Genomic DNA, 14,993 nt, shown 5'->3' with positions numbered 1-14,993 from the left:
GATGTAGGGAAATGTATGTGGGAAAAAGGAAAGTTGTATAAGCAGGTATGTATAAACACACATACATACATATGCAAATATCTGTACGTATACATCATATATATAATCTCATGCATCATCATAGCCTCAGGAGGAAAAGCCTACGATTATAAAGACAAAGATGCTAACACTGTAATTTATGGGGGGGGAGATGACAAGTGAGACTTATTTTTCTGAAGTGACTTTTTGGCATTTTCCACGTTTCTAAAAAGATCACATATTACATTTAAACTGAGGGCCAGGACACAATCAATCCCTGCTTTGTTTAAGGGAGCTGATAAGACTTCACATCCTTATGGGAATCTCGAACGCAGAACATGAAGTGGAGAACGCTGGGGCCCAGGATGAAGGGGTCAAGTGGGAGCTGCTATTGCTAGAGCCAAGGCCCCGGGCAGGTCAGCAGTCACCTGTGAAACCTGATTTTCTCATCTGCAAGGAAATCATAGTATTTCCGATCCTTGTTTTGTCATCATCCCTAAAACATTCAGAGTTTTTCCAGAGGACAAAAATATTCGAAACTTACAAATTTGTGAGAAGCAGTGAGGACCGTGGAAGCTAGCTGAGAAATGGAAAGCAGCCAAAGCTTCTGATAAGGAAGAATTTTAGATAAAATAGAAGAGAAGTAAGTATAGTTCAAGTCCAGGTATTATTTTTTGTTGTTGTTGTTTTTTAAAATCTTTATTGGAGTATCATTGCTTTACCATGGTGTGTTAGTTTCTGCTTTATAACAAAGTGAATCAGCTATACATATACATATGTCCCCATATCCCCTCCCTCTTGCGTCTCCCTCCCTCCCACCCTCCCTATCCCACCCCTCTAGGTGGTCACAAAGCACCGAGCTGATCTCCCTGTGCTATGCAGCTGCTTCCCACTAGCTAGTTATTTTACATTTAAGGAAATGAAAACCATGCTTCTTGGAGGGCAAAACTCTCCCAACAACTGCATTTACTGTGATTACCATATAGCTTATTTCCAACACAGTTCTCCCCGGGGAAGGCCAGACAGACGTGGCACCACCAGGGGTCAGAAAGGCAAGCACAGGGAAGCTGGCACCCAAGGGGCAGCCCCCTGGAAGGAAGGCAAAGCCTCACGCATCTGTGTGCCCATCGCAGCTCAGGAGCCTCGAATTCAATTAATCTTCACCCCAGTGCAATCCACATTCTGGTGGAGGAATTCACTGAGCACCAGGGACCTGTGTCTTTACAATGGAAGACACACAGAACACTAATAATATTTCATACTAAACCGAACAAGAGGGTGGAAGAAATAGAAAGAACGGTAAAGAGCAGTGTTTTTCAAATGTGGGTTGAGATACGTTCGCTGTTCAGGAAATAAATTTAGTGCCTGTCAACCAGCAATTTTTTTTTTAGTGAAATACATTAGTTCAGAATAGACCAAAGGATACCAGAATAGAACAGAAAATGCCAGAGTACATCCCATGGAATAAAGGGTTAGAACGTTTTCATGAAAGACTTTTCAGCTTCACACACACACACACACACACACACACAGACACGCCCAACAATGCATTTTTTATTGTGGATCAGGGTCAATGTTTCCCTCAACAGAAAGTTCTAGAAATTTCTAGGGAGGTTATGCCTAGTTCACAGGGTAGTCTTTTCCAGGATCATCCCACAGAGTTGTAAGATTTGTGGAACAGAGTGAAAATGTCAACGCCTGTGTTAATTCTGATGGCAAAACCCCACGTGCCCCAAATCTAGCACTACAATCCACGAGTGGTGAAGAAACAGAAGCCTCTGTGGCCAATGCAGGGGGCCCATCACCGAGACCCATCCTCCAAGAAGCCTCAGGACCAGCCCCACGGAACCGCCTTTACCTCCTCTAGACACAGCCAATTTCTGCTGGCATAGCGTCCAAGTTTTTTAATTGCTTTATGCCAAAAAACACAGGACATATCCACTCCGATGAAAAGCTCCCCAGGGAACGAAGCTGATGTCTTTACAGCCCCAAAGCATCTGATCCAGAGCTGCTGTCCGTCGATGTGGACAACCACTTCAGGCCCTGTTTCTGAGCCATCGGATCGCTGGTGCCCAATGACCCTCTCTGGGGGGAACTGAATGGAAGGATGTGGCTCTGGATCTGGGCAACGTGGGCTTAAATGATCCCTCTGCCTGGTCCCATGGCCTTGGGCAAGTTCATTAACAGCTCTAGGTGTCTTCACCTACAATCAACGATCACACCTATGGAACGGGAGTACTGTGAGGGTCACAGAAGATGAAAAATATAAAGCACTCAGAACGGCAAGTGAGCGATGCATGGCAGCCCCTGGAGCTCATGCTTCTTCCCATCAGCCTTCGGCATTAACCCTCCGGGTGGCTTCCGAGCGTCCAGAGGGGCTCTACTCGTGTCTCTAAGAATCAAAGGCTACAGGAGAGTTGGCTGGATGGACTGTGAAGATTCTGAATGGCAGAACCTGGAATCTGACCCATTTCTCCAAGGCAGCTGGAGAACGTCACAGCTTCCTGAGAAAAACAAGTCTACTGCCAGATGTGAGTTTTAGGGAACAAGAAGGGCAGGTATGGCACTGAGGGTGTAGCGAGTAAAGAGAGGTTCTGCCATAATCTCATCAAGAGTAACTGCGCACCAGACACACAGTGGCTCGTGATAGGCACGGCCACGGTGAGCAAAGGAAGAGAAGGCAATGGAAGAGGATGATCGTGTCTGGCTTGGAGATGCTGCAGGCGAAGTGCCGCTGGGTCATGCGTGGGGGAGAGGCAGACGGTGACCACACAGGGTAGAGCAGAGAACAGGACCAGACGGCGCTGGCCACAGGTACAAGGACCTGCTCATGGTGGGGCAGGACACGGAGAAGTGTGATGGCCAAGAAGGTTCCCCGAAGCACCTGCTGAATGCTTAGGATGTCTGGGGGTGGCTGTAGGCATGTGAAAGGGGCAATCTACTGTGCAGACAGAAGATTCCAGACTGAGAGGAAAGGGTGAGGGATCCATCAGGACCCCAAAGGAAGGGGCAGGGAGGGGAGAACTCAACACAGGTGGAGGGTTAGTTTCAGGTAGTAGAATGGACTCGTCTTCTTCGGAAGGAAGTGAGAAAGGAAAGGTGATGTTGGACAGGTATTAGAGGATCTTTTCAGTACAGCAGACAAACCAGCAGCATTTGCTAAAGGTGGAAGGGGGTGGGTAAGGAGTCTCAAGCTCGAGAAGCTGCCAGAAATACTGTTAAGATCAATGGAACAAGAAATCTTTTTCCTTTAATTTTTATAAAAAATAAAATGGTATGGGTGCTGTGGAAAATGACATGGCAATTCCTCAAAAAATTACACATACAGCCCAGCAATTCCACATCTGGTACAGACCCAAAAGAAGTGAAAGCAGGGCTTGAACAGCTCGTTATTTGTACTTACTTTCACAGCAGCGTCATTCACAAAGGCCAAAAGGTGTAAAGGACCCAAGCATCCATCAAACGGTGCACGAATAACAAAATTTGTTAGATACATGCAATGGGATACTATTCTGTCTCAGCAAGGAAGGAAATGCTGACACCTGCTACAACACGGATGAACCGTGAGGACATTATGCTAAGTAAAAGAAGCCAGACACGGGCTTCCCTGGTGGCGCAGTGGCTGAGAGTCCACCTGCCGATGCAGGGGACACGGGTTCGTGCCCCGGTCCGGGAGGATCCCACGTGCCACGGAGCGGCTGGGCCCGTGAGCCATGGCCGCTGAGCCTGCGCATCCGGAGCCTGTGCTCCGTGACGGGAGAGGCCACAACAGTGAGAGGCCCGCGTACTGCAAAAAAAAAAAAAAAAAAAAAAAAAGAAGGCAGTCACAAAAGGACACGTACAGTATGATTCCACTTACACGAGGAACCTGGAATACTCAAGTTCATAGAGACAGACAGCAGCACGGTGGCTCTCAGGGGCTGGGAGGAGGGGAGGATGGGGCAGCTACGGTGTAACAGGTACCGAGTTTCCGTCTGGGGCGATGAAAAGGGTTCCGGAGACGGATGGTGGTGATGGTTTCACACCCACGTGAATGTCTTTCATGTCACAGAACTATACTCTTAAAAGTGGTTAAAGTGGTAATTTTTCACGTTCTTTACCATATAAAGAATTTTTTTAAGGACCTGTCAGCGGCTCTGAGGTCGGGGGTCATTAACTGAGGGACCGTAAAGCAGCACAGTGGTGAGTGTGTCTCTAGAACCGCACGGGGGCCCCAGAGCAGGATCTAGAAGTGGAGGAGACCTGAGGCCACCTGGCAGAGCGTCGCCCACACATTCACCGTGGTTCCCTCTCCCATGTGACAAAGACGTACCCAAGTACGCTCCTGCTTAAGTTAGATGACGCTGCTGCAAACTCCACGTCCAGCGGAAGGCAGCGCTGCTGAAAATTCTAACTGGATGCCGTGTCTATGCTGCAGTTAATGATTATCGGAAACTCCTCTTGCCTCTCCCTTCATTGAGGCATAAAATGCTGACCTGGATCCACAAGGTGGGTGTAAGTGGTTCTTGCAAGTCTGAGAAGGGTGACGGCGGGGTGCTCAGAACGGCCACTCCCACCCCACAAGTCTAGCAGGTCACGCTGAACATCACCAAGAACGCATGGAGCGCGCTGACCCCCTGCTCACGAATGACATCATCTCCAAGATCAAAACAGCCGACAAGGGCCACCCTTGGGAAACAACGTTAACCCCTAAGAAATGCCAGTCTTTTTCATATTTCCTCTACGTAAGAGGACTCACAATTGTATTTCCATTTCCACAGAGCAAAACGTAAAGAGTTAAAACAACATAAAAACAGGATCCCGTGATGGGAATTCTTAAATTTCAGAAGTCGAGGCAGCACCTATTGTGCAAGAACAAAGTACGAAGTCAGCAGCAAGGAGGCAACGTTTCAACTAAAACGCAGTCACCTGTGCTGCAGATGTAGGTCTGCACCAATGCACAGACGCCACTGAACTCACCCGTGTCTCGTGATAAAACACCCACCGAAGGAAGGACTTTCAAGTCTGCAGTTACTAAATGCCTTGACATCCAGGGAGGTGGGCAGACACAAGTCAAGCCCAATCAAATTTAATAATCTAACAGTATATTTAGAAACCAAAAAGGACTTCTGGGCTCAAAACTTCCTGTCATTTGTATCTATTCTTAGACTCCCTGTGTCTGTTTTCCAGAAATGCCAGAGGATTTCGTAGTAAATGTACCAAACACATTGTTAATTTTAACCTCAAAACAATAAGGCAGCTTTAGGCAATAAGTTGCCAAAATAATTAAGCCCAAACTTGAAAATACACGCCACACAGCTTTCTCCGTGGATCACCAGCTCCACATGAAGACTGAGAAGTGATACTGAGGACGGCACAGCTCTGCCAGACAGCAGCTTCACCTCCGAGATGTAAGGGCCATCATGACTGTTCACGTTTAGTGACACTGCTCCCCTGGTCACAGCAACCGTGACACACATCTGAGCACGCGTACATCTCTGTCCCAGACTTAAAAGCTGGGAAATCACTTTCCCACAATATTTTTAATAGCCATAAAGATGTTTCCTGGGAAATGCTACAGTGAAAGAACATTCAAAGAGGAAAGTACAGAGGCTGCTACAAGGAGCAGCAGGGTGAAAGCTGCAAGTTAATCATTTGGAAGATTCTTGTCCTTTGAAGGAATCAGCACAGGCAGCACACACTACTCGCACGGCTTCTTCTCCAGTACGTCGGCCACACTGAAACTGCCAGACAGGGATGCTGGCAAGGGTGCGGGTCCTGGGCCACTCCCTGGGCCCGCCCCCCACGCCCCACCTCCTGGCACCTCCACGCCGGCGTGTCCTGAAGACCACACAGACCCCACCTGAGACGCAGGCATCTGTTCTCCCAAAGGACCACAGGGCGAGAACAGATAATAAGGTGGCGAGAACAGCAGGACCACGGGAAGGTTGGATCCCTCGCTCACTCTTCCAGACTCGCTGGAGGGACCAAGATATATCACTATCAGCACAGCTCAGCCTGAGGTCTGATGGGTGCCTGGGGCACCTACAGACTCAGCCTCCTACACCTGCTCAGATACTGAGACGCCCTGACAAGTGACGTGAAAACATCCTCCTCATCCACTTCCCCATCCTTCCATGATGGAAACTGAGAACCTCTCCTTGCAGAGAAGCAAAGACCAAGGACAGCATTGAAGAGCCCCTCCAGAGGAAGCAAAAAGAATCCCATTACAGGGACCGCGACCATGGTCACTACAAAGCCGCTCCTGAACCTTCCGCTCACGTCCAGGCTTCGAAGGACACGCAGACCCTGCTCTTCCCGGCCTGCAGGGAGTCCTGCCTCTAAGAGCGGGGCCCTGAGTGTGGTCGACGCTGCCCCGAGGACCTACCTTCACCCGGACGGTCTGGTCTGACACGCCGCTCATCATGTCGCTGATGGATCGGAACAGCTGCACCAAGGACTCCACGAAGTCGGCCTCTCCTTTGTTTTCGTACAGCCTGCAAAGGAACACACAGACCTGTGGGCCTGGCACACGGCATATCGCCACTTTGTGCTCCTGCATCTACAGACATTAGAGTTGCTGTGAGGGAACGTCCTCGATATCCAGGGAACATGGGAGCTGACCTGGGTTATAACCTGGACCCTCAGCGAGGGAGACAGGCCTTCACGCTGAGGAAGCTGATTTTAATCATTGTATTCATTGCCTTTTGGCTTGTAACACAACACATTCTACAAATCTGAAAAACGCAGAAATGTATAAAAAGGGAGGGAAGGAGGGAGAGGGTAAGGAAGGGAGAGAGGAAGGAAGGATGGAGAAATCCAGCTTGAATTCTACCCCGCAGAGATCACATCATTAATATTTCAGTGTATATCCTGCCAGTGTTTCTTAAACCCATGTCACATAATTGACAATCACAAAGATAACTAAGTTTAACATGATCTTAGAACCTTCTGAAAATGATACTATACTCATAAACTCAAAATTACTTGATTTCAGAGTAATGACACTATACAAATTCTCCCATCACAGAATTGGTGGTTCCGGGAAAACATTCAAAATGTGGATCATATTCAGTAAATGGATAATAAGGAAGTGGCATACTGGTTACATGTATGCAAATACGTGCTGCTAATTGTAAATAAGTTTCATCTATGAATTATTTATTAGCAGTTACTTCAAGCTGCTGTGTTACTAACAAGCAATACATTTGCATTTTAAAATGCTGCAGCGCAGATGTTTTATTAATACAGACTAGTTTTCTGCCTAATTAAAAGTATACCATACCTGAAAACTTGTGTACAATGGAAAATTTTGTAAACTAAGTGATAATTAATTACCCTAGAAGTAGTCTTAAATGAGTTCCACTGTAAAGCAGCAAATTCTGTCTAAAATGGGACATTGCAACCTAGTGTATCTGTTTTGTAAAGGGTTTTCAAATAGGGGTTTGTATAAACAGTGTGCCAAACAATGACCATTATGAAGTCATGAACTCCTGCTTGCAGGTGAAAAGGCGCAAGGGTGGCAGACTGGTGCAGATACTTGCAGAGGCTTCTAGCATGTACTCATTCATTCTCCCCCATTCCCCCCCAGCCCGCTCCCAGTATATCTGCCAGTTCCTAAGGCTCCACGGCACAGGGGACTGAAAACCAAAATGAAAACATCTATAAAGCAGAGTGGAGTGTTTGTCTGTCTCCAGAGATAAAGAATAGAGTCTGAAAAATGCCAGGGAGAGGGGCTCCAGGTAACACAGCAGACTCTCAGTTGAAAACCCTGGGCAACCAGAGGAAAACCATATAAGGCTCCATACAGCCTCTGTCGTGTAAAGGTTCAGTCTCACTCTCTCTGCCTAGAAAAGAAAAGGATGAATCCTCTCTTGAAGAAGATCACTTCATCTGGAGCTTTGACAGTTTTACATATTCACAGTCCTGTATTCAAACAAAGTTATTAAACACAGAAGAACACCAGACCACATGCGGCCCAATCTAAACAGAGACGACAGAAACAGACCCACAAGTGATCAAGATTCTGTAGTTAGCGAGCAGGTACATTCTGTATCAAGACTGTCAAAATAAATGTATTATATTGTAAAAAAAAAAGATGGAAAAAATAGAAAACTGGAAATATGAAAATAGAGCGATGAAGAAAACAGAAGGTAAAAAATTCTAGTAGAGGAATGAATGTATAAAAAAAGATGAAAATTCTAAAACAAAAATATAATATCTAAAATTAAGAATTCAGGGACTGCCCTGGTGGCACAGTGGTTAAGAATCCACCTGCCAATGCAGGGGACACGGGTTTGATCCCTGGTCCAGGAAGATCCCACATGCCACGGAGCAACTAAGCCCATGTGCCACAACTAATAAAGCCCACACACCTAGAGCCCATGCTCTGCAACAAGAGAAGCCACCACAATGAGAACCCTGCACACTGCAACGAAGAGTAGCTCCCACTCGCTGCAATTAGAGAAAAGCCCACACGCAGCAACGAAGACCCAACGAAGCCAAAAAAAAAGTTTTTTTTAAATGATAAAATAAAATTAAGAATTCACTATATGGGTTAACTTGAGATTAGACAGAGTTAAAGACAGAATCAGTGAAATGGAAGACAATCAACAGGAAAATAAACAGAAGAGACAGAAAATATAGAAAAGTGTGCTAGAGATATGTAGGACACAATGAAGAGATCTAACATACATGTAATTGAAGTTACAGAAGAAAATGAGAGCTACAATGTGACAAATGCAACATTAGAATAGATAATGGCCATGAATTTGCTAAAACTAATAAAGAATTAATCCAAAATTCAAGAAGCAGGCTTCCCTGGTGGCGCAGTGGTTAAGAATCTGCCTGCCAATGCAGGGGACACGGGTTCAGTCCCTGGTCTGGGAAGATCCCACAGCCAGCGGAGCAATTAAGCCTGTGCGCCACAACTACTGAGCCTGCGCTCTAGAGCCCAAGAGCCACAACTACTGAGCCCACATGCCACAACTACTGAAGCCCGCACACCTAGAGCCCATGCTCCGCAACAAGAGAAGCCACCACAATGAGAAGCCCGTGCACCACAACGAAGAACAGCCCCTGCTCGCCACAACTAGAGAAAGCCCGTGCGCAACAACAAAGACCCAAAGCAGCCCAAAATAATTAATTAATTAATTTTGAAAAATTCAAGAAGCTCTCAAAATCCAATGTAGGATAAATAAAAGGCTAACCATTCCTATGTAATCCATAGTAAAACTGCTAATAACCACAGAGAAAGAGAAAAATTGTAAACATAGGTAGAGAAAAAATTTTAAAGACACCTTTACCTTCAAAGATGTAACAGTAAGTCTGAAAGCTGACTTCTCACCAGAAATGATGGAAACCAAAAGAGAAAAGAAGAACATCTGGAAGAAGAAAATAACTGCCAATCTGGAATTCTAAATTAAAAGAAAACACCCTTCAAAAACAAAGATGAAGTCAGTGATTCTCATACAAACAAAACCTGCAGCAGACTTATACCCAAAGAAATTCTACATAAAGTTCTTTGCACCAAAGGAAGATTATCCTATAGAGAAACATAAAATTAAAAGAAAGATGGAGGGCTTCCCTGGTGGCACAGTGGTTGAGAGTCCGCCTGCCAATGCAGGGGACACGGGTTCATGCCCCGGTCTGGGAAGATCCCACATGCCGTGGAGCGGCTGGGCCCGTGAGCCATGGCCGCTGAGCCTGCGCGTCCGGAGCCTGTGCTTCGCAACGGGAGAGGCCACAGCGGTGAGAGGCCCGCGTACCGCAAAAATAATAATAATAATAAGATAAAACACAGGAAAACAAAACCTCGTTTACTTGGTCATCTTTCATACCATGACAGTGAGAAAATCATCAACAGCTTTGACCTTGAAGAGAAGAAAAAGCTTCGACCCACGTCAAGAGTCACCCTTATCCACAATAAGAAAAAAAGAAGAGTGTGCCTTTGATATCTCAGTCACGGATAAGAGCACGATGGCCTCAAACCGTGGGTCTTAGATCACAGAATGTCAGAGTGAACAAAGCACAAACAATCCTTGACCAGTAACACAGGGGCCGTGACCACTGATTAATGGTGGGTACTACCCCGTCTGTGACTCTTTTTTCTTTTTTTAAAGATTTTTTTTGATGTGGACCATTTTTAAAGGCTTTATTGAATTTGTTACAATATTGCTTCTCTTTTATGTTTTTTGGTTTTTTGGCCTTGAGGCATGTGGGATCTTAGCTCCACAACCAGGGATCGAACCCGCACCCCCTGCACTGGAAGGCAAAGTCTTAACCACTGGACCGCCAGGGAAGTCCCTCCCATCTGCGACTCTTACAGTTGTACACACAGTCAGTAACTTGCTCCTTTGGCTTACATGTACCATGGTGTGCACAGGCTGGATTTTGAATACCTTCCCTTTCTCCCCAGCCCTTCTGGAGAAGCTGACTTCAGGCCAACAAAGATAAAGAGTCAATAAGGAGGGACCAAGCTGGGTCCACACTCGCTCCATCCCGAAGGATTCACTGATACGTTTCAAGAGGGCTGTGCTTTTAGAAGTCACGTGTATTCTCTAACTCAGAGGGACACTGATTCTTAAACTCCATCTCTGTGTTTAGAACTCACCACAAGAACACGAACCTCCAATAACCAACAGCAACCAACACCATCCACTGTAGGTCACCCAGAGCAGCTACAGCTCCCAAAGCAGGAGCAGAGTGAGTCAACTGCAACACCCCAACACCCCATCTACCCATTGCACACCTCTTCATTCATACAGTTAAATACTGTGGACCAACTGAAAGCTCATTTATTGTAGCACATCTCTTTCATCTAAAGATATATAGGAAAAAATACTAATGTTCTCTATAAAATAATGAAGTCATTATTTTAAAGTGGATTGGGATATTCCCTATATATATATATATTATATATATACAATATATATATACTATATATATATATATAAAATTCCCACTTTAAAGTTCAAACACAACTCATAAATTCACTTACATAGTGTATGAAACACATCACTAGGTGAAAACACTGAGCGTCCATTTGCACGGCAATCTTGTATGTGGGAATCTCTCTCTAGGAACAAAACATGATTCTAGTTGAAGGAAAGAGGGAGGAAGCCCCCAGTCCTCCCAAGTGAGGTAGTTTAACTTGGTTCTGGCTTTTTGCTGTTATTGCTTGTTTGTTTTAATTTTGTTTTTCAAGGGCTTTTTTCTCTATAAGATATACTGAAAAGAACTTCAGAACCCTTGGTGTTCAGTCTGCACTACCTCTGAAGAATTATCAATGCTTTCAGGAGACGACGTTTGACTCATAGGCACACATTTCAGACTCAGGGCTCAAGACTCAAATTCATGCTTGCCTTTCACTACATGTGGGAGCAGATACAGTGAGTGTGGGCAAACCCAGCCCGGGACTGTTATCTGTTACTGCTGTGTCATGCTCGACGGCAGGGAAAGGAAGGAGAAAGACGAGAGGAAGGGGAAGAAGCAAGAGGAAGGGGGATGGAGAAGGAGAAGGAAAAGGAAGGAAGGAAAGGATTTCCTGTAAGTCCACCGGAGAGCCAGCACGGTGATACGCACTGATTGAACAGGATCCGGGAGCGCACGATGAACTTGAAGATGTACTCTAAAGCTTTCATGGCTTTATACAGCTGGTCACTGATTCCTGGCCTCTCGGCATTGTCCACATAGTTCCTTAAAACTTTCGTCAGCTTCCTGTTCATAATGGAAACACAAGTTAACAAGTCCAGAAGATTACAATATCTCAGTTCTTAACTGGGACAAAAATACACAAGTGGGTTCTTTTTATTTGGGTACACACTTATCAGTATATGCATATTTGTGAAACATATCTCAAGCAGATTAAAAGCAATCCATATAATAACTCTCAGAGGAGCGAGATCTGAGCATTTAACAAGAACTTTCTAAGTTTTAGATGTTTTTGTAAGCATTTAAATGTATTCTACAATTTATTCTTCACAGCAACACTATAAGGCAAGTGATGAGTTTTATCCCTAATTTACAGATGGAGAAGCCCAGGATTAGGTAGGTAAACTAGCTTTCCCAATGCTAAATAACAAAAATCAAAGGGATTTCTACAGACATATCTATTTTCATAATGCTCATTTTTTTCTACTGAGCATATGGTATTTTCAAATGATAGAGGCAGTAATGGTAATAATCAGTTTTTGATTCTGTCCAAACGTCCTACATTTTCTACCACTACTGGCCCATAAACTAATAATCACTGTTCACAAGGATGACCCTCAAGCTATGCTTTCTAAATCATAAAAGAAGAATTAAATTAACTGCAGTATACTGTCAGCTTTTAGTGTACTGGGCTACACCGTAACTCTCCAAAAACTAGCAGCATATGTAAAACCTGTATGACAACAACCAACAAGACTACTCCCTAAACCAAACTTCTCCACTCCCCAAGTTTTTATGTAATCAACAGAACTTCCCTGTAGCTTTTAAATATTCATCAGAGTCATAAAAATAACCTGTCAGGGCACTCACAGCATTTCCCATTAAGCTGGGAGCCAGCATGCACTAGCTTGTTATTCGAGATTATTACAAGACACTCATAAGAGCAACTGTAACTTGGATTCTGGATGACCTCGGAACGGTTCTAAGAGTCACAATTCTACTGATAAATCACAATAAAAAGGCTTTTGGGTGACTGAGTGGATACAAAGTCATTTCTAACACTGATCAGGCTGCAGAACTCAAGAAATGAGAGACTACCATAGAAGCCTTCCTGCCAGTATGTCCTAAGGAAGGGAAGCCAGAGAGATCCCCCTCCCACAGGCTCCCCTGGCCCTGACGTCAGAAAGGTATTGTCCCATACACGTTTCCTGATGGTTCCTGAGGCACGGCAGAACATCTCAAGTCCTGGCATAAAACCTGTTTCACTCGGTTTAACTTATTGTCCCAAACTGAGTGGACCACACACACCTTTTACTCCTAGACCTTATTAATATCCCAAGAAATATACATTCCATAGAAATACATTTTGGAAATCCTTCCAATAGATTAATCAAAGAAAAGAATACAAAGAAGGAATGATTTGCAAAGAGAATGACCCAGAACCAGAAAATAAATCTGGAAGTCAAAAGACCCGAGTCCACGCGAGCCACACCACCTGTAACGGCAGAAAGACCAACCTCCTCGGCACCAGCTCAGGGGGCGGACCACACGGCACATCGATTCAGTGGGAGGAAGGTCTGACCCAGCTCTGGGCAAGGCAGCTCTGTGGACAGAAGGAGCCTGTCCTGCTGGTCTTCTGGAAGAACCGTCCCCAAAGCTGGCACCTCCCTCCCTCCTCGCTTGGACCAGAGCCGGTCACTCTGATCCGTTAACTGCCCAGGCAGGGGAGCTCCTGCTTTGCGAGAGTCGGAGGGCTAAGAAGTAATGCCCATCGCCTCCAGTCATCTTTAATTTCTTCTCTTGGAGTTCTTTGCAAAGAAAGGCTACAGATTTATCAAAGGAAAGACATAAAGAAACTACCTGGACCAGACTCTAGCCTAACCAAGGCTCCTAGAAGAGGCGGAGGAGAGACTGGCTGTGATGACACTTAGAACCCGAATGTCCCCTGGGCCGGAGAAGGCTGAAAGTACTTCGTTAGTGCAGACACAACCTTCCATGATTGGGTTAGAACTGCGTGAACCACAATTATCTCCTCTGGTATTTCAAGGCAAAAATACTCAGATTCCAATGGCTGAAGAACCACTTGGGGTTGCTAGTTTACCAAAACACGACAAGAATATTTATTTTCCGAAATTAAAATTTCCTTTTTGGCAGAGGACAGACTGAATGAGAGGATACCAATTCTCAACTCCGTCCCATCATAACTTAACAATAAAATGGTACTTTTTGTGTCTCCCACTGAGTAACTTTCCCAAAGCTCCCCAATGTTCGTTTTCCACCTTTGAGAATAAGGGCACCGTTCTCCCCAAAGTCACAGGCAGGGGGACGCCAGCTAGGCGACCTGGAATGCAGCACGGTGACCTTACCACTGTTCCGATTTTCTGAAATGAAAGTGCAAAATCTGATCTGAGCAAAGCTGTTTGGCCCCCTTTCAATAAAGAAGGAGAATGGTGAAAGTGACACATATGGAGGTCACATGGCACCCAGAGCAGCACGGAGGCCACGCCCATAAACCCCGGGCTCCCTCTGGTTGCTATAGAGAGATGGTGTCACATGATCAGCCCTCCCACGGTCTGCAGGGAACTGTCCAAAGTGTGGCAAACTGGGCTTCTCCACTGAGAGAAGAGAATGTTTTAAACAAACACTTCTTAGTCAGCAAGCACAAAGCTGGTCACAGCTTTTGCCCTGTGTGGTGAGGACACGCTGCTCCCCGCCCACTGGGGGCTCCACCCACTGCCTGCAATAAACATGCACTCAAGCCGACACGGAAGAACCTAAGAATCAGGGACAGAGCTGCTGACCTTGAGTCCCACAGCCAAGGACAACAGGTTCTGACCTAAGTATGGTCAAGACACAGATGGGAGCTTTGACTCAACTTCCTGGCCCTGAAAGAGAATCATTTCGAATGATTCGAATGATTCTAAGTTGAATGTTCTTAAAGAAATTAAACCTTTCTTTTTCACTGCAACTCACACAATAAAAAGTCTGAATAAATGCCAATAAATCCCATGGTGAGAGAATGAGGAACTCGCCCTAATAATTCTAATCATAACAAAACCTAACTACTGCTTGGTGCTTTCTGAGTGGCAGGGATTATTCCAAATACTTGACGTGTAATAACTCATTAACATTCTCAAGAAAACCTACAACCGTGCTGTTGCACAGATGAGAAGGCTGAAGCTCACAGAGTTTAAGCAACTTAAGCTTGAAAGTGGCAGAGCGGTAACATAAGCCCAGGTGGCCGGGTCCCAGGGCTGTGGCACCAGCACCAGGCTTCACACCTTCCCCTTGGTGTCTAGTAGACCCCAAAGGGGCCCATGTGGGGATGCAGGGCAGGTGGAGAG

At 45.5% G+C, this 14,993-nt stretch overlaps 1 protein-coding gene across 2 annotated transcripts in view; it reads right to left on the bottom strand.

The window, feature by feature from the left end:
* Nucleotides 1–14,993, bottom strand: part of DOCK1 (dedicator of cytokinesis 1) — a 542,215-nt gene that overhangs the window by 395,687 nt on the left and 131,535 nt on the right. For both annotated transcript variants that reach the window (XM_027112936.1, XM_027112937.1), the window contains exons 22-23: nucleotides 11,581–11,715; nucleotides 6,386–6,494 (exon numbers count right to left, since the gene is read on the bottom strand). In XM_027112936.1, coding sequence (XP_026968737.1) covers nucleotides 6,386–6,494; nucleotides 11,581–11,715 — 244 coding nt within the window. The remainder of the gene's footprint in view (nucleotides 1–6,385; nucleotides 6,495–11,580; nucleotides 11,716–14,993) is intronic.

The sequence above is a fragment of the Aethalodelphis obliquidens genome, unplaced genomic scaffold (genome assembly GCF_003676395.1).
Source record: "Aethalodelphis obliquidens isolate GAN/ISIS:26980383/991018 unplaced genomic scaffold, ASM367639v1 scaffold11, whole genome shotgun sequence".
In the NCBI taxonomy this organism is placed as follows: Eukaryota; Metazoa; Chordata; class Mammalia; order Artiodactyla; family Delphinidae; genus Aethalodelphis; species Aethalodelphis obliquidens.
This window is presented reverse-complemented; position numbering and strand designations above follow the sequence as displayed.